The following is an 18,768-nucleotide window of genomic DNA, read 5'->3' as shown; positions in this document are numbered from 1 at the left end:
CTAAGAAATATAGACCGAAAGGGAAAAGGGAGGGCCTTCTGTTGTTTTATCATTATGTTTGTTTGGTTGGGAGAGACTAGGCTCTCTAATTCCTATAAGTTGGGTTATTGTATTTCTTCTTGTTCTTGTAACCAACTTTGCAGAATGTTATTCTCAGTGTTGTTGATTATAATATAAGTTATGTTCAGCATATACTATCCCTCACTTATGTAGCCATGTTTATTTTTTGCTTTCTCTCTAAAACTCATTTCTCTCCGGAGTGAAAAGGCAGAGTTTGGGTACTTTCATTCTTCATATCTTTCACAGTTCACAGCATGTTTGAGGTGTGATGTAGTGATGTGGAGTTTATTTACTCATTTTTTCTTTGATGCCAGGTTGGGAGGAAATTATAGCTTATTAGGAAAGCTATATAATTTACGAAATTATAGTTATTTAGTCATTTGTGGAGTTTATAATTTACGAAATAAACTCAACATCACTCCCTTATGACACTCACTTAAGTACTAATACCAAGCACTCAAGTTTTCACTAATAAATATTAAATATTGTATCTTCATAAGTTGTTTTTTCATAAACTACTTTAACAATCTCATGAATAATAAATAAAATCTTATTTTTTTTGCATAAACCGTTTACATGAGCTCAAAATAAGTTCAATCCAAACAGGCCCTAATTTATGAAATTATTTTACCTTATTTAATGTTATGATTCTTATTTCTTAATATCCTTAAACCGATTTAACTTTTATTGTTAGGAAACAAGTTATTATAAATGAACGTAAATTTAGAGATATAATTAACTTTATGAGTAACATCAATTTATTTTTGTTTATATTTGACCAGAGTAATTTTTTGTGTAGAGTCGTGGAGTTTTGAGTGGTGTGCAGAGAGCAAAGCTGCCACTGTTCAGATCAATTTATTGGAGAAAATTGATGTTCCCACTAGCAATAACATACATGGCTGTTGACAACATTTTACCTGTTTTAATTCCTTGTTCAAATATCATCATGACTTCCACTGCCTGCAATGAAGTGCATGCATAAAAATATATATACTATAGTATGCTATACAGACAGAGACATTAAGTCAATAAAAATCACAGGACCAAGAAATTAAAAGCCTCTCATTTAGAAAATTTGAACTCTGACAAAAAGTAATTGACCCTGCTAAACATGGATAATCATCTAGCAGTTTTCCTTATGCTGCTAGTGCTAGTGCTGTTGCCTTTTGGTGAGTTGAGGCACAGATGTGAAGCGTGGAGCCTTTCTTGTGAGTTTCTTGGAAGTGTACCTACCTTGAAACTCTTGTACTATTCACACATAGCCTATAGAATATATCCTTAAGATTTAATGCCATTTCCCACTACATTTTGACTTTGGTTGGTTATATACCACCTTAGGAAATTGCTTGCTTCACGAATATTTCCTTGTCACCTTTCCACTTTCATACCGCACTCCATATTGACTTAAAATATACCATAATTTTATGTCCACCTAAACTTTCTCTGCACTCCAATAAGGTTTTAATTTACCATATTGTTGTGGTCTCAAGTATTCAGATTTGTTAAACATGTGATCAGAGATTTGATATTTGAATTTTTTATTGAGCATAAATATAAGAATTTCTTATGAAAACTCACCAATATAAAAAAGACAAACCTTATGTATTATTAATTTGTGTTTTCACACAGGTAAAAGACAGAAGGTGATGAAAGTTTATTTACCAAAGTGTGGAAACACGTTTGTCTACCATGAAATGATGGGTTGCTATCAACTTTATGACTTTGGCAATATCATATTGCTGCTCCATCATACATTCCATGTTAAAAAAACATTCACATAGATCTTATGCTGGTATATAAATTGAGAACTAGCATAAGTAAGGCAACACATCCTAGAGCTTGTTTCTGAGAAGGGCCATTGCAGTGCAGGAATGGCAGGATCTTTCTTTAGTTTATTCGTGATTCTTCTTCTTGGTCTTTCTCATCTTTTATGCTTGACAGCAGTCCCATTTACAAGTAAATTCTTCTATACTATCTTTTGTTTTTTTTTATCATTGAAAAGTTGTACGTCTATATATATTTGAGTTGACAGTGAATTTGGTGGGATCGTAGTTTGTCATGGTGATTTTAGCAAAAGTTACACTTTATAGCTTCAGCAAAATCACAATTGTCCACCATGATTTCATGATATTCATCAATAACCGAAACATGCATGTAATTTTCCTTCATCTTCTTATATATGGTATGTTCGTATTAAGCAGGAACTGAAAACCTTATGCAAGATGTCCAAGTTCACCTAATTACTCTGGAAAATACCCCTAAGGTACAATTTGATACTCTATAAGACTATTCATTCCTAAGTTGCTTAAGACATGTGCTATTGCATTTTTTTGTTTTAAATTTAACAAGCTTATATTTGTGTACAGGTTATTACTGAGAAAAACATGCATTTGGAAGAGCCAAAGCCAAGAATTAATGAGAGGATGGATTTAGAACTCAATGATTATGCACCATCTGGGGCAAATGGTCGTCACACTCCAAGAGCACCGTAATGGTGTGTAAGCTGATTAAATGTTAGTAGTTCCTCTAGCTAGGTGCCTATATTATATGCATGCATCCTCTATGTAAAACAATATTAATTAAGTTAATATATGAGTTTTATTGTAGAGGCATTTATATATGATGAAAGAAAGGACTAAATATTAGAGTAAATCAAATCCCCATTGTTTATGATGTATGGGATCGTAGGAACTCATGTACGTTAATTAACATCTTCTTATGTATCCATGTAGTAGAATTTCAATTATAGTTATATAATTTATTGACCCTATTATGTTCTGTCACAGAAATGATATTTGATCAGTTACACTATCAGTTCTAAGTAACAGCCATTGATTTTGTCTTATTTTATTACTAATCCCACTTTAACCTGCATGTAACACAAGCATTAAGCACCTCTTAGAAGCTGAAAATGGGTCCATATACATATTGGTGCAAAAAATCCTCTACCGTCCACCTATATATTAATTAATTAAGTTGTTGAATAAATAAAGGTTAGTATGTCTGTGAATATGTAGGTGCTTACTAGATGGGGATGCATTTGGAATTTAACCGACAAATAACCTTTTCCTTTTGGCCTCTGCTTTTGTTCAAAAAGATATATTGATATTTAAAAATGAAGAATTATTTATCCACCCACAACAAATTGATAAAGGTTGTATAAACCATGTTCCTGGAAAGTGATTAGGAACTAATCCAAAATGTTTCTTTAAATTATGTAATCATGTATTGGCCACTTAGTAGACTTAAAAAGTATCTCATATCATATGGTATATTATCTAATATTAATTTGTTTTATTTTAAATTGAGAAAGATGTAACAGTCCCACATCGAATACATAAAAGTGTTTACTGTGGTATTCAAATCATGAGGCTCTCCTATCTAATGGACTAGTTTTTTGGGTCGGACTCTCTTCATGGGCTTAAGTCCTAACAATTGGTGCTTTCGGTGAGAGTTAGACGACGGAAAGGGTTACCTATAGGCTGGATTAAGGTGCTCCACTAAATACCGATAGGTGAGTGAAGCCGCCAAAAAGGTAATGGCTACCATCGGGTCAATATCAATAGAGTGAAAACTGCCGTGAACGTAAGTTCTTAAAGGGTGTGACAATATTAGGAGTAACCGATAATTCTCTTGTCTACCACCCCCTATGCTCCTTTTCTCAAACTTGAAACTTCTCTTGAAAGTAGTATGAGGCCAATACAAATATAATAAATCATATTCATTATAGCACCATATGATGTTAACTTGGGAAATTCTTAGGTGCATTCAGTAAAAACAATTTATTGAACTTGTTCAAGGAATCTGTGTTTAATATAGTATCTTAAAAATAAATAAATAAAAAACACACTTAAGTGGTGGGTTACATATGTGATGCAGAACAAAAGGAAATATCATGTAATATTAATCATAAAGCCACGTTCAAAACATGAAAAGAAATTAGGTGTAACTGACTAATCCACATGGAATTAATAAAACAGAGAAAATAGTTTCCACAAATGACATGCAAATCCAGCATTAGGCAAGAAAATTTTATGATTAATCTTCTGGAGATGGAGCAATAGCAGCAGGTGCTGGTGAAGGAGCAGCATTTTGACCGTCACGTAAAAATCCAAATTTCTTAATAAGTTCATTTGCAATGAGCTCATTAGCACTGTCTGAGGGATGATACTCGTCCCAAAACACATATTTGCTTCTGTCTGAGCATAGCGTTGATGCAGGTACACATGTAAGTGCTGGTCTAATTCTCCCAAAGGAACAACAGGGTGAATCTGAGTTTTGGAATCCTACAAAGCAAATGTGATTAATATCAGTATTAGTATAATATTACATGCATGTGATTAGAGAGTGAAGTAAATTATCAATTAACATATCTACTTACCGTACTTAAGTGGATTGCTAATCAAATCAGAGACAACATCATATGCATCTCCAAATCTATAATTTGAGTTAGGAAGTTGCTTCACCAAGTCATCTATTAGTTCACTTGAAGCTTTATTAAAGCTAAGAGCCAGTTTGTTTACACTTTCTCGACAATTTCCTGTTGTAGTAAGTACCCTTTGAAGTGGAATGCATCCCATTGGACCCAGCCCAAAAAGCTGCAATTGCCTTGCTCCTAAACTATGTAGTAGCTAAAAACATAAACAAATGTAAATACTCATTATTATACTTAAGACTCTTTCCTAAAAAAAAGACTTAAAACACACTTAGATGCAAAACAATTAAGCATGATTATTTTAGAGTGAACTCAATAAACCTTTAGTTGTCTTCTTAGTGTTCCTATCAAGTAATCCATGAAGGTTTCATCATTGTATGTCCATGAATCAGTGTAAAGAGGCATCAAATAGTTGTTGATAAAGTCATTGCTACCTAAAGCAACAACATATTGAGCTTCTCTAAAAAACTTGTCTGCAGCCCTTTTTCCAATTTTGCTTCTAATCAGTTTTTGTGTCCCTTGAAACAACTCAATTTGTTTGTCTAGTGATAATTTTTGGATCTGCATGAGAGAAATAATTTTATCAACCAAAATATATCAGTGTTACTTAAATTAAATGTAATAATAAGACACAAGGTATAAATGTTGACACTCACAAAATAGGTGCCAGTTTCATTCAAGATACCGCCACCACCAGAAGCATAGTTCAATCCATTTATTAGTATATCTTTCTCGGTTAAAGATGTGTCAAGGACTGGAGGGGGCCTAGGTAGGCCTAAACTGTCACCTGAAAATGTATAAGATCTTTGTTATAATGTCATGACAAACTCTAATTTCAAACCTGTTCACAGGTTGATTCACAAGACATCAATAACCTTAAAAAGTCAGGGCTAATTCTTTGCTGCAGCAAGATAGATGCTGTTTTATGTTTGAAATACATCGATACAATAAGTGTGTTTGAAAAATAGTAAGCTTATGTTTGGGAGAGATTCGTTTACCGGGACAAGACATTGTCTACTGTGGAAAATGTGAGTTAGAAGTCTCACATTGAAATATACTATATACTTAGTCTGTGTTTGAAAAATAGTATACGTGTCTTTTTAAGAGAGTGTTTGCTCTTCGCAACTACACAATGTATGTTGTGAAAAATTTGAGTTAGAAGTCACACAAATGAAGTTCAATTTCATTTATGTGATTGCTCCTCTCATAATCCAATGTAGATTAAAGCTACACAATGTAATTTCTAAAAATCATGATGGGAGAGCTCCAAACTCATTGTTCACCCTCAACCAAACACTCCATTAGCAAATGTTTAATTATAGTTTCACAATTGTCGTGCCTTGGGACACAATAATACTAACTACCGCTAAACAACTACTTATTTTAACTTGAAGTTAGGATTCATAGTTTTTTCTTTCAAACGTAATTTTTACTCTCAAAATTATTATTCAACGTACTATCACGTATCATATTCAAAGTCCAAACATAAATCACTTCATTTTAACCTTATTTTTAACTAAAATCGTTTATGTATAATTGATTAAATAAAAATAGATTTTTGTCATGCTCTAAGAGCTTAATGAAATCTAAGAGCATTTAGATGAGAGAGTTTAGTTTCTAGTATTTGAATGCCAATAAGTGAAATAATTACCTATTATGTCAGCAACTGTGCGTCCATTAGAGAACCTACCATTAGGTAACCCATTACCCATGTCTATACCATACCAAGGCAAACTTGCCTGAGCTAGGCTTCTAGAGAGATGCATGTTGTTTCCAACATCCGAAAGAGAGTCTCCAAATATGAATTGAACAACCTTACAATGGCATTCTTCAATCCCAATACCCAAAATGATGGCTACTATAATAACTATCACCTTACTAAACTTCATGTTAATTAATTTGTCTGATGTAATACAAGGAATTATATTATTTTGTTAAACATGTGTGTTGGTTTTTATAGTAGTTACCTAATGGGAAATTTTAGACCATGACAATGTCAATTTGGCAGCTACACAAAGAAAATGTTACGAACATACAATGGATTGTTTGATATACCAACTCTTATTACTGATTCAAAACTACTCTAACTACCAAAATATTTTGCTCCAACTTAGTGAGTAAAATCGTGAATGTATGTTGAATTAGTCCTGCATTTTTTGCACGTTGCAATTTGAAATAATATCCTTTTTTTTTTTAGCAAAATTTGAAATAATATCCTAGTACAAGGAACACGAATTAAATATTGAATACGGGGTGACCCTCAAAATTTAATTCTCAACAAACACGTTGGATGTCCTTAGGGTAGATCGTTACGTTAAGTTCACCGAACCGGGAAGATACAACAATGTTCAAAATTTTGTCTCAAAATTGAAACAGTGCTGCTACTTTCTTTGTATTGGGATTTGGGACAGGCTTGTGTTAACAATTTTTGTGTGTTTTTTTTTTTTATAATAAAAAGCATGTGATTTGTGTAGTTGTTGTTAACCATATGGTTCCTAGGAAAAAAATGAACTTTAATATTCTGAAGTTGGGTCCGAAGCAGATAAAATTGATAAAAAAAAATATATCCTCACTAGAAATCAAATTCGTTTATTTAGAACGATTCGTCTCAATCATAGTAAGAAGTGTATGTTTGATTGTGCGGCGGTGAGAATTTATTTCGATTAAAAGTGATTCTCACTAAAAGTGGTTTGGGTTTGAATACATTCATATAAAAGTGAGTAAAATTATAAATTTGTGTGTGAAAATCAATTCTAGAATCAAAAGCTACAAATCCCAGTTTCAAATATGATCCCTTTAGAAGTGAAACCAAACATAAACTAAATCATTTCGTTAAAAAATTTAAATTTTTTATGAAATTGTTATAATATTCTAAACATCTATGTAAAAAATCATTCAAAATTGTGAAGGTATAGATGAGTTCACTTAAAAATAAAGACAAGGTCATGACAATATATTTGGGAACATAAGTTAGTTAGAAATATTTAAGGATTAAAAATGAAATTACCTGTAAAAGTGGGATTAAAAATGAGATTTTTTTATTGAAATAAAAACTTATTTAATTGTATGTTTTTAAAAATGTAAATTACCCCGATACTTTTAATTCAAGCTAGTTTACAAAGAAAACAATTGGATAAAAAAAAAGGTATAAAATGCTTTTTTGTTATCAAGTAGTCTAGTGGTTTTAGAATTCACTATTTTTTTTTAAGGTGAATAAGTGGATTGTCTGTGGTTTGAACCCGGACCCCTACATATAATAATGCATATCCCTACCAACTAAGATATGTTTTCTTTATTAATACTCATACATAATTGGAGATAGAAAATAATCGTCTAAATAACAAGGTCTAAAGTGTTAACGATAAACTTGAATAATTTCATAGGTCTTTCATCTTGAATGTCATAATTCTCTGCGTGTTATGTCTTTTTTATGGTCATGATTGAAAGTCAAAGAGACAAGTAAAGTCGATGTTTCTAGAAATGAGTAGAATAGACCGTTAAGCAGACGGGCATATGTGCATTTTGAATCTAATCATCTATAACCACTTCAGTGCTCTTCAGCTTAGCTTTGTTAGCAGATTTATCTCTTTCCATGATGAATAGTGTCTGGTTGATGTATATCATATCACTATGTCTTGTTGAATTGTGTACCGTTAAATGTATGTAGGACCATATATATAATGAGTTAATGAACTGTGTTATAACTTAAAACCTAAGTTCTTGGCTCCTGAAGTTTCTATACATGGGTTTACATTGAAAGAAATGTGCTTACAAGAAGGTTAAGTCCATTTTGGGTGTTGTAAGAAGACGATAAGAAGACAACGCGTCAAGCAGTCAGCAAAGCTCGGGTGCAGAAACAATCCTTAAGGCATCGTGTGTGCGACTCAAAAACACACAGTCTCCGGCCTCATCACTCATGTAGCAGTTTGACTACGGCATAGGCTGCAACACTTGCAATGGTTTGATTTTCTACCTAGTCTTTCCTACACAGTTTGTGTTCTTTTATCTATTTAAATGCTCGATGTATCTGGATCTGTCGTAGCTGTGGAAATTTGCAATCTAACGAATTTGATTCTTAGTTGGTTCCCGGCCACGTTCTCATTACAAATATGCAAACAAATTATTGTGAGAAGTGTCCAAAAAATAAAGTTTGTAATGAATCAAGGTTCAACGACTACAATCCAGTTGGTATATAATAGTACAAGTCACCAATTTCCAAATCAACATTTGAATTTCTTATTTTGTTTAACATTTTGTGGTGTTAACAAGTCATATAAATGCTAATGAATTTATAATTCATATAATTCTTGATACAATCTCGCATTATTTTATCTTCTTTTAAATTCTCGGAATAAGTTCTTGGTTGTGCAAACCAAATAGAATCATGATTTTGAGTTGTACCAAATCTGAAACCAAGCGGATGTATTTTTTATAATTCCTCACTACTCTATATAAAATAATACGTCTTATTTGTCTACTTTTTTATCTATATATATTTTTATATAAAATAAATATATTATATATCTTTATGACTCATTGACTTAGTTCATTGAAATAAATATTGTGACTAGCATTTTCTCCTGCAGAATAAAGCAATTAAAAAAAAAAATTAGAATAATATGCTCAACTCCATAAAGCATAATTTCTATTATCATAACCCTTTAAATCTAAAAATATAAATATTATGAATTATGATTTGCGCTTTTAGTATACTAAATTTACCTTAAAATTAATGTCAACGACGAGATCTATTATCATTTTTCGCATACTTCGAAAGTTTAGAGTAGGTGAAAATTCTCCCAAATTATAGCCTACCATACGATCTGTTATATAAATAGATAAATGCTATTTTTCATCATACTCATGTGCATAAACTAATTTCTCATCCTGAAAAATAAGAAATTTATGTGTTAACTATTAAAACAACATAATCACAAGTTAGTAGAAAATGTTAATCTGGAAGTCTTAAAACCTATTTGCATCATATTCTACACTACACCCAGTCAGCTTCCTATCTTCATTTGTCTTCCATTAAGTACCTACACGAAAGATAGCGAAGTCAAACAAGATTTTTTTTTACAGGAAATAATGACCATATATATCTACTTGATGTAATTAAATGTTGAAATGTGTCACATGGCCAAGGTTTTAGGTTAACCTTTTATTTTTGAAAGTGGAACACTTATTTTAGGTTAACCTTTCATATTGATGTTTTTTTCCAATTAATTTAGTGATTAAAAATTTATCTTTTAAATTGAATAAGTGAAAAATTCAATATTCAAACTCGAATGACATATCTTTACCAATTGAGTTGTGTTCATAAGACATCATATTAGACTTTTTATATTAAGTTTAACTAACCTTTATAAAATCATTTTATAAGATTAAAAATGAAACTCTTTATAGTGTCATTCTTGATCTATTTATGCTCACATAAACAATCAAAGCCTCAAAGATTAGAAAATTAAGAATCTTGGGAAGACATGCTTTAGAGGTGAGGTGTCTCATTGACTTTCCTTTTATTTGTAATCTTCTTAAAAGAAAAAAAAAAAAAACTATGGTTTATTCTACAAAATTCTCGATAAATGTCTTGCTTATCATGTTATAAGCTCATATAATAAACTATGAGAATTGTGGCTTTTTATAAGATATTTGTATGGTATTTGGTTTATATTTCATACTATAAACAAACGCTCAAGTCATGTTTATGGTGATTAACTGTGTTTTATCATGATAAATCATACGTAGGCTAGAATTTGGAGATGACAAAGAAATAAATCTTTAGACATTAATTGGTTATAGATATTCTGTCTGACTGCCTTAATATTAAATATTAGCAATTTCAAGATGAAGGTTTTCCTTTCTTTTTTAATTTCAATTAGACATTATATTTACAGCTAAATACTACAAATATTAATTTCTTATAGAGACTAAACCAAGAGATAGATGAAAACTTAGAATTTGTTTTATTTTATTTTGTGCTGCGTTCTCATGTTTTTTGTGTTTCGGAATTTTTTTTCTAAGAAATAGTTTTTCATTCCGCAATATTTGATGTCATCTTACTCTGCTTTTCATCTTACTCTAATGAAGCACAAATTCGAATTGGAATGTAGAAGGGATTGCCATTGTTAAGTAAATTTTTTATCTTAAGAATTATGTATTTAACACATTGCAATGATATAAAATTACTTTTTTTTTTTTACTTAAAATTTATCTATTATGCATTTAGAACGCTTGCTAACCTTTCTTTTAAAGAAGGTAGAATGTAATAACCCAAATTTTAGTGGAATTAATCATAATTTTTTTAAATTAAATCAAGAAAATGGTAAATAATAGAGAATGATAATATGAAGAAAAGGCAAGAGAACATGTTAGTCATTACCACCCACCAAGAGAAGGACTTTTTAGTAAAATCAATGATTAAATGACAATTTGGGAATTAATTAAAGTAGCAAATTTTTCCAAATCCACCATTGATGCAGCTTGCATTACATGTGAGTTAAGTATGCAAATTCACCTTTTAAATAAACCTTAGCCCATTTTACTCAAAAATCCATTTTTCCAATTTTTTAGTGCTTAATGAGATTGAAGGATTAGAGATAGAAAAGAAGCTTTGAAGACAAACTTAGAGGATTTGGGGCTTTGACATTAAGTCGGAAGCACTACTAGAGGTGGGCTCCTTGCTTCCTTAGGTTTCTGATTAATGGGATTGAAACATTAATGCGTAACCTGCAGATATTTATTCTAATTCTTTTACCATTTACATCAATCACTTAGAGACTTACATATTTATCCTCAATGGCGTTGCCAAGACCTTGGGTTAGGAGGTTCAAATTTTTGAACTTTGATTAATAATTAATATATATGTGTGCGTGTGTGCGTGCGCGTATTTTGTAATTGTCTTTTACAGGGTTTCATGTTTTGAAATCATTGAATAATTAACTCATAAGATAGTATAGTTTTGCTGCTAGCTAACATTGTTCTACACTTTCTTCGTAATTAAAAACAAATCATGTTTCCAAACATCAATAAGCATCATGATGGCAGCAATGTCCAGCTACTGAGGCGAGCTTGGAGAGGATGGACTTGGGTCTTGTCTTTCCTCCTGCGATGACAAATGTCCCAGCTCCAAACCAGCCACCCCTTGACCGGGAACAACACTGAACTTCTTCACCACCTTACGGACAATGACATAGAGGATCAAGAGGAAAAAAAAGGCAGCCATGGCTATGAAGACTGATGTCCAAACTCTGTATGAGTGGTGAGGCTTGTTGAAGTCATCCTTTCCCTCTGGAAAGTGGTAGTAGTGGTGTTTTGGCACAACGGAGGGAGGGGAAGCAGAGGGGCGAGGAGAGGATGAAAGATAAGAAGGGAGGTCCCTGAAAAGAAACAACCGACCATTAGAGGTGATAGAATTTGAGATAAAGATAGAATATCAAAAAAGCGATAAAATTGGAAAACATTGTAGCTATAAGCATAGAAAAACAGAGTAGCAAATAAAATAAAGAATGAGATATAGTATTATCTTGTAAACTGCAAGTATTATTGAATGAATGAATAAAAGTGTTGATTTTATCGATGTTTGTCAAACTCTTCACTTAACTCATAAAATCGTATGGATTTGACTCTAGGTATCAGAGTCAAGTCAATTTACTTACAATTGTTCGCGTAAACTTGGGCAGACTTGTATAGATTCGCATAGAATCACAAGTTTGAGGGTGTTTGAACTAGTCAATAACATAATGGTTATTATCACCTATGCACGCTTAAAATGACAGTGCCCAAGTTTTTTTTGTTTGAAAACTCAAAATGCAATAGTTGAATGATAAAGCTGTGGCGCAGAAAACATTAACTTCAGTGTTGTTATGGTAGTTAAAACTTAAAATCGTGGTTCAACCCATAAGCCCGCACGATCTTACGATTTTCAACGAGTTGAGTCTACGGAGATTTAATGAGTTTAATAGATTCTCATGTTTGAAAATCAAGTTGGTTCTTCAAAATTCTTTTACTTTACTGCAATCTGACTGTGAACTTTCCTATGGGGGAGACCTTACTAGCTGATAAGGAACCTCTGGTCCATTCACATGATATGACTAATGATATCACTGCATCTGACTTAGAGGCTTCCAAAGAAAATGATTGTTTAGTGACAAGTTCTAAGACAGAGGAACCCTCTTCATTGGGTAAAAGGCCCTTTATGAATCAGTCTTGTAGCAAGGTTTTCGATCCTACTGTTTATATGCGTGCGTGCGTGTGCGTATTTAGGAGAGAGAGAGGGGGGGGAGGGAGAGAGGGAGAGGGAGAGGAAGAGGGAGAGGGAGAGGGTGTAACGCCCCAATTTTATTTAATTATTATTGGTTGATTTAGAGTCTTTTTATATATGATTTTATATTGTTATGTGGATTATGTGGTGTGTTATATTTTATTAAATGAGTTATTTTACTATTTAATAGAATAAGTGGGAATTAGTAATTATTGAAGTTGTGGGGTTAATTAATAGAATTAATTGGGGAGTTAAAATTGAAATAAGTGGGGAGTTAAGAAAAAGGGAGAAGTCAGGGAGAAACTGTTTTTCACGTACATCAGTTTTGGGAGAAAACAAGAGAAAGCAAGAGAACCAAGGGAGAGCCAGGTGAAGAGAATCAGATTTGTAGAGCTTTGTTCATCTGAATTAAGGTAAGGGTGATGCTAACATTCAGTAATCATAGTGTATAAATTCTGAATTTATGATTTAACATGTTGTTCTTAGGTTGGATAATTGGGATTAGGTTTTGATTATTGATTTTTGAATTGAAAAGTGTAGAAACCATTGAAATTGTGTTAAGAATTGATGTTCAGGTTGTAGAATAATCATAGGTTAAGTTTCCTATCAAATTTGGGGTTTGGGTGGATGAAAAATTGGGTTTTTGGCTGGAAACTGGTCTGTTCCCGTAGAGTTGTCTGTCGCAACTCGCCACAGCGAGTAAACTTACTCGCCTCGCGAGCTTGACTTTGACAGCATTCCCTATTTTGCATTCTTGCGTCTTTTTCACACGTTTCTGTTTTGAATTGGTCTTTGGTGTAAACATGAAAGTTGTAGATAATTTTGTTAGCTTTCCAATGGCTTTGGTTTGGCGTGAAAATGATGTTTAGTTTTTGAGATATGATCAAAATACTCCAAGGAGGTCTTAGTGAAATTTTATGAAAATTTAGCAAAACCGTTTCTAAGTTAATCCAAAACTTATCGGATAATTTCAAGGCTAAAAACTAGAAGTACTAGGGGTTCAATTAAGGTGTTTAAGAGTATTTATCCTAAGTTGTGAGTTGGTCCTTGGGGTAGAAACGAAGTTGTTTATAATATTAATGTTCTTCAGAGAATCTGAAATTAAGATGATTAATGTTGTTGGTTATGTGAAATAACTATATGCCTTATGTGGAAAATGTATGATGTTTAAGCAGTGTTGATTATCATTTGGTATTGTCATATTTTGGGATGTCTATGTGCTACTAGTGTTGCTGTTGGATCTTAGTTAAGATGTGAATGTTGGTTTAAATTGTAAGCGTGCTGGGTTGTACGTTGCCGAATGAGTCATAAGTAAATTATGCAAATTGTCGATGTTGTTATCATCGTTGGTGTTGTTGTTGAAGTCGTAGTTGTATCTGTTGTTGGTGATTGATCAGGTTAGATGTTTCTATAAGAGGTGGTGTACTCTTACGTGTTGTCTTTATAAGAGGTGGTGTACTCTTACTTGTCGTCTTTATAAGAGGTGGTGTACTCTTACTTGTCGTTGTTATAAGAGGTGGTGTACTCTTACTTTACTGTCTTTCTAAGAGGTGGTGTACTCTTACTTGTCGTTGTTATAAGAGGTGATGTACTCTTACTTTACTGTCTTTCTAAGAGGTGGTGTACTCTTACTTGTCGTTGTTATAAGAGGTGGTGTACTCTTACTTTATTGTTTTTCTAAGAGGTAGTGTACTCTTACTTTGATTGTCTGTTATAAGAGGTGGTGTACTCTTACGTTGTTTATGTTGATGAGTATGACGAGGTTATGATGATCTTTTATGATGTTGAATGTGGGGTTGTTATGATATTACATGAGGTTACCTATGAGTTGTTAAATGTACTTGATGAGGGTTATGTCAAGTTGATAAGTTGTCTTTTATTCATGAATTGCTAATGGAATGTTTGATGAATAATTATTATGAAATGATGATGTTACGTATAGTTGCTAAGTTGTCCTCTATTCATGAGTTGTTAATAAGGTGCTTGGTGGAGAATGTTAATACGAATTAAGATGTTGATTATGAAGTTAAATGATGTTGTTATGATGTTGTTTATGATATCGATTTATGACTGTTGATATGATGAGTACGTGATATGGTTTAGGAGTCGTTAAAAGAATTATTATTACTAATTGATGGAGTTTAAGTTGTTAGATGCATTTGATGAATTATATATTATTATTATTGATTGTGAATCTCACCCCTTCTGCTTGAAAATGTTGCCCTTCGTATGGGTAACTTGCAGGTAATAAAGATTATTAGGAATGGTGGCTCAACTGTCTAGGGCTCTGATACGTACGGGATGGGATTTAGTTATATTTATTCTCATTCCTTATGTATCAATTTTGGAATTATTGATGTGAAGCCTTTTATGGTACAATGTTGTTAACTTATGCTGAGGCCTTTAGTGCCATAAACTGTTGTTGGATGTTCACGATGTTATTGATTTGAAAACTATTCCGCTGCTATGTTTTCATATTTTATCAAGTTGTTTTAATTAAATAGTTTTATTTTCTATTTAAGAAATTTTGAAATGACGTGTAACATGCCCGTGGTGGAACTACTCTGATGAATATTTGTTATATAATTGTTTTTGGGTAACGGGGTGTTATAATTGGTATCAGAGCAGGTTGGTCCGTCCGGCCATGTAGTAGAGTCGTGTTGAGCCACGTAGTGTAGTGTGTCAACTTTAAACTGTCTTTTGTCGTCCTGATTGTTGTTTGTGGTGCAGGGATATGTTTTCGAGGTATATTTTCGAGGACGAAAATTCTTTAAGTTGGGGAGAGTTGTAACGCCCCAATTTTATTTAATTATTATTGGTTGATTTAGAGTCTTTTTATATATGATTTTATATTGTTATGTGGATTATGTGGTGTGTTATATTTTATTAAATGAGTTATTTTACTATTTAATAGAATAAGTGGGAATTAGTAATTATTGAAGTTGTGGGGTTAATTAATAGAATTAATTGGGGAGTTAAAATTGAAATAAGTGGGGAGTTAAGAAAAAGGGAGAAGTCAGGGAGAAACTGTTTTTCACGTACATCAGTTTTGGGAGAAAACAAGAGAAAGCAAGAGAACCAAGGGAGAGCCAGGTGAAGAGAATCAGATTTGTAGAGCTTTGTTCATCTGAATTAAGGTAAGGGTGATGCTAACATTCAGTAATCATAGTGTATAAATTCTGAATTTATGATTTAACATGTTGTTCTTAGGTTGGATAATTGGGATTAGGTTTTGATTATTGATTTTTGAATTGAAAAGTGTAGAAACCATTGAAATTGTGTTAAGAATTGATGTTCAGGTTGTAGAATAATCATAGGTTAAGTTTCCTATCAAATTTGGGGTTTGGGTGGATGAAAAATTGGGTTTTTGGCTGGAAACTGGTCTGTTCCCGTAGAGTTGTCTGTCGCAACTCGCCACAGCGAGTAAACTTACTCGCCTCGCGAGCTTGACTTTGACAGCATTCCCTATTTTGCATTCTTGCGTCTTTTTCACACGTTTCTGTTTTGAATTGGTCTTTGGTGTAAACATGAAAGTTGTAGATAATTTTGTTAGCTTTCCAATGGCTTTGGTTTGGCGTGAAAATGATGTTTAGTTTTTGAGATATGATCAAAATACTCCAAGGAGGTCTTAGTGAAATTTTATGAAAATTTAGCAAAACCGTTTCTAAGTTAATCCAAAACTTATCGGATAATTTCAAGGCTAAAAACTAGAAGTACTAGGGGTTCAATTAAGGTGTTTAAGAGTATTTATCCTAAGTTGTGAGTTGGTCCTTGGGGTAGAAACGAAGTTGTTTATAATATTAATGTTCTTCAGAGAATCTGAAATTAAGATGATTAATGTTGTTGGTTATGTGAAATAACTATATGCCTTATGTGGAAAATGTATGATGTTTAAGCAGTGTTGATTATCATTTGGTATTGTCATATTTTGGGATGTCTATGTGCTACTAGTGTTGCTGTTGGATCTTAGTTAAGATGTGAATGTTGGTTTAAATTGTAAGCGTGCTGGGTTGTACGTTGCCGAATGAGTCATAAGTAAATTATGCAAATTGTCGATGTTGTTATCATCGTTGGTGTTGTTGTTGAAGTCGTAGTTGTATCTGTTGTTGGTGATTGATCAGGTTAGATGTTTCTATAAGAGGTGGTGTACTCTTACGTGTTGTCTTTATAAGAGGTGGTGTACTCTTACTTGTCGTCTTTATAAGAGGTGGTGTACTCTTACTTGTCGTTGTTATAAGAGGTGGTGTACTCTTACTTTACTGTCTTTCTAAGAGGTGGTGTACTCTTACTTGTCGTTGTTATAAGAGGTGATGTACTCTTACTTTACTGTCTTTCTAAGAGGTGGTGTACTCTTACTTGTCGTTGTTATAAGAGGTGGTGTACTCTTACTTTATTGTTTTTCTAAGAGGTAGTGTACTCTTACTTTGATTGTCTGTTATAAGAGGTGGTGTACTCTTACGTTGTTTATGTTGATGAGTATGACGAGGTTATGATGATCTTTTATGATGTTGAATGTGGGGTTGTTATGATATTACATGAGGTTACCTATGAGTTGTTAAATGTACTTGATGAGGGTTATGTCAAGTTGATAAGTTGTCTTTTATTCATGAATTGCTAATGGAATGTTTGATGAATAATTATTATGAAATGATGATGTTACGTATAGTTGCTAAGTTGTCCTCTATTCATGAGTTGTTAATAAGGTGCTTGGTGGAGAATGTTAATACGAATTAAGATGTTGATTATGAAGTTAAATGATGTTGTTATGATGTTGTTTATGATATCGATTTATGACTGTTGATATGATGAGTACGTGATATGGTTTAGGAGTCGTTAAAAGAATTATTATTACTAATTGATGGAGTTTAAGTTGTTAGATGCATTTGATGAATTATATATTATTATTATTGATTGTGAATCTCACCCCTTCTGCTTGAAAATGTTGCCCTTCGTATGGGTAACTTGCAGGTAATAAAGATTATTAGGAATGGTGGCTCAACTGTCTAGGGCTCTGATACGTACGGGATGGGATTTAGTTATATTTATTCTCATTCCTTATGTATCAATTTTGGAATTATTGATGTGAAGCCTTTTATGGTACAATGTTGTTAACTTATGCTGAGGCCTTTAGTGCCATAAACTGTTGTTGGATGTTCACGATGTTATTGATTTGAAAACTATTCCGCTGCTATGTTTTCATATTTTATCAAGTTGTTTTAATTAAATAGTTTTATTTTCTATTTAAGAAATTTTGAAATGACGTGTAACATGCCCGTGGTGGAACTACTCTGATGAATATTTGTTATATAATTGTTTTTGGGTAACGGGGTGTTATAATTGGTATCAGAGCAGGTTGGTCCGTCCGGCCATGTAGTAGAGTCGTGTTGAGCCACGTAGTGTAGTGTGTCAACTTTAAACTGTCTTTTGTCGTCCTGATTGTTGTTTGTGGTGCAGGGATATGTTTTCGAGGTATATTTTCGAGGACGAAAATTCTTTAAGTTGGGGAGAGTTGTAACGCCCCAATTTTATTTAATTATTATTGGTTGATTTAGAGTCTTTTTATATATGATTTTATATTGTTATGTGGATTATGTGGTGTGTTATATTTTATTAAATGAGTTATTTTACTATTTAATAGAATAAGTGGGAATTAGTAATTATTGAAGTTGTGGGGTTAATTAATAGAATTAATTGGGGAGTTAAAATTGAAATAAGTGGGGAGTTAAGAAAAAGGGAGAAGTCAGGGAGAAACTGTTTTTCACGTACATCAGTTTTGGGAGAAAACAAGAGAAAGCAAGAGAACCAAGGGAGAGCCAGGTGAAGAGAATCAGATTTGTAGAGCTTTGTTCATCTGAATTAAGGTAAGGGTGATGCTAACATTCAGTAATCATAGTGTATAAATTCTGAATTTATGATTTAACATGTTGTTCTTAGGTTGGATAATTGGGATTAGGTTTTGATTATTGATTTTTGAATTGAAAAGTGTAGAAACCATTGAAATTGTGTTAAG

At 32.6% G+C, this 18,768-nt stretch overlaps 2 protein-coding genes across 2 annotated transcripts; one reads left to right on the top strand and one right to left on the bottom strand.

Annotated features, from left to right (window-relative positions):
- Window positions 1-1,843: 1,843 nt before the first annotated feature.
- Window positions 1,844-2,833, top strand: LOC25493820 (uncharacterized). The gene is made up of 3 exons (XM_024782937.2): window positions 1,844-2,016; window positions 2,262-2,323; window positions 2,427-2,833. The coding sequence occupies exons 1-3, from the start codon at window positions 1,932-1,934 to the stop codon at window positions 2,550-2,552; spliced, it is 273 nt and encodes a 90-aa protein (XP_024638705.1). The 5' UTR covers window positions 1,844-1,931; the 3' UTR covers window positions 2,553-2,833.
- A 1,101-nt stretch (window positions 2,834-3,934) lies between these two features.
- Window positions 3,935-6,414, bottom strand: LOC25493819 (GDSL esterase/lipase At1g74460). Its single transcript, XM_013602450.2, has 5 exons — window positions 6,147-6,414; window positions 5,152-5,282; window positions 4,817-5,056; window positions 4,442-4,691; window positions 3,935-4,346 (listed from the first exon to the last, which is right to left on the bottom strand). The coding sequence occupies exons 1-5, from the start codon at window positions 6,382-6,384 to the stop codon at window positions 4,099-4,101; spliced, it is 1,107 nt and encodes a 368-aa protein (XP_013457904.1). The 5' UTR covers window positions 6,385-6,414; the 3' UTR covers window positions 3,935-4,098.
- Between the last annotated feature and the right edge of the window lie 12,354 nt (window positions 6,415-18,768).

The sequence above is a fragment of the Medicago truncatula genome, chromosome 4, assembly GCF_003473485.1.
Source record: "Medicago truncatula cultivar Jemalong A17 chromosome 4, MtrunA17r5.0-ANR, whole genome shotgun sequence".
Classification (NCBI taxonomy): Eukaryota; Viridiplantae; Streptophyta; class Magnoliopsida; order Fabales; family Fabaceae; genus Medicago; species Medicago truncatula.
Note: the sequence above shows the minus strand (reverse complement) of the source record. Positions and strands in the feature narration are given on the sequence as shown.

Coding starts and splice junctions, on each gene's coding strand:
- LOC25493820 (XM_024782937.2), top strand. CDS start 1,932: ATGGCAGGATCTTTCTTTAGTTTATTCGTGATTCTTCTTCTTGGTCTT. Junction 2,017..2,261: donor GACAGCAGTCCCATTTACAA/GTAAATTCTTCT, acceptor CGTATTAAGCAG/GAACTGAAAACCTTATGCAA. Junction 2,324..2,426: donor CTCTGGAAAATACCCCTAAG/GTACAATTTGAT, acceptor ATTTGTGTACAG/GTTATTACTGAGAAAAACAT.
- LOC25493819 (XM_013602450.2), bottom strand. CDS start 6,384: ATGAAGTTTAGTAAGGTGATAGTTATTATAGTAGCCATCATTTTGGGT. Junction 5,283..6,146: donor CACAGTTGCTGACATAATAG/GTAATTATTTCA, acceptor ATACATTTTCAG/GTGACAGTTTAGGCCTACCT. Junction 4,692..4,816: donor CACTAAGAAGACAACTAAAG/GTTTATTGAGTT, acceptor TTATGTTTTTAG/CTACTACATAGTTTAGGAGC.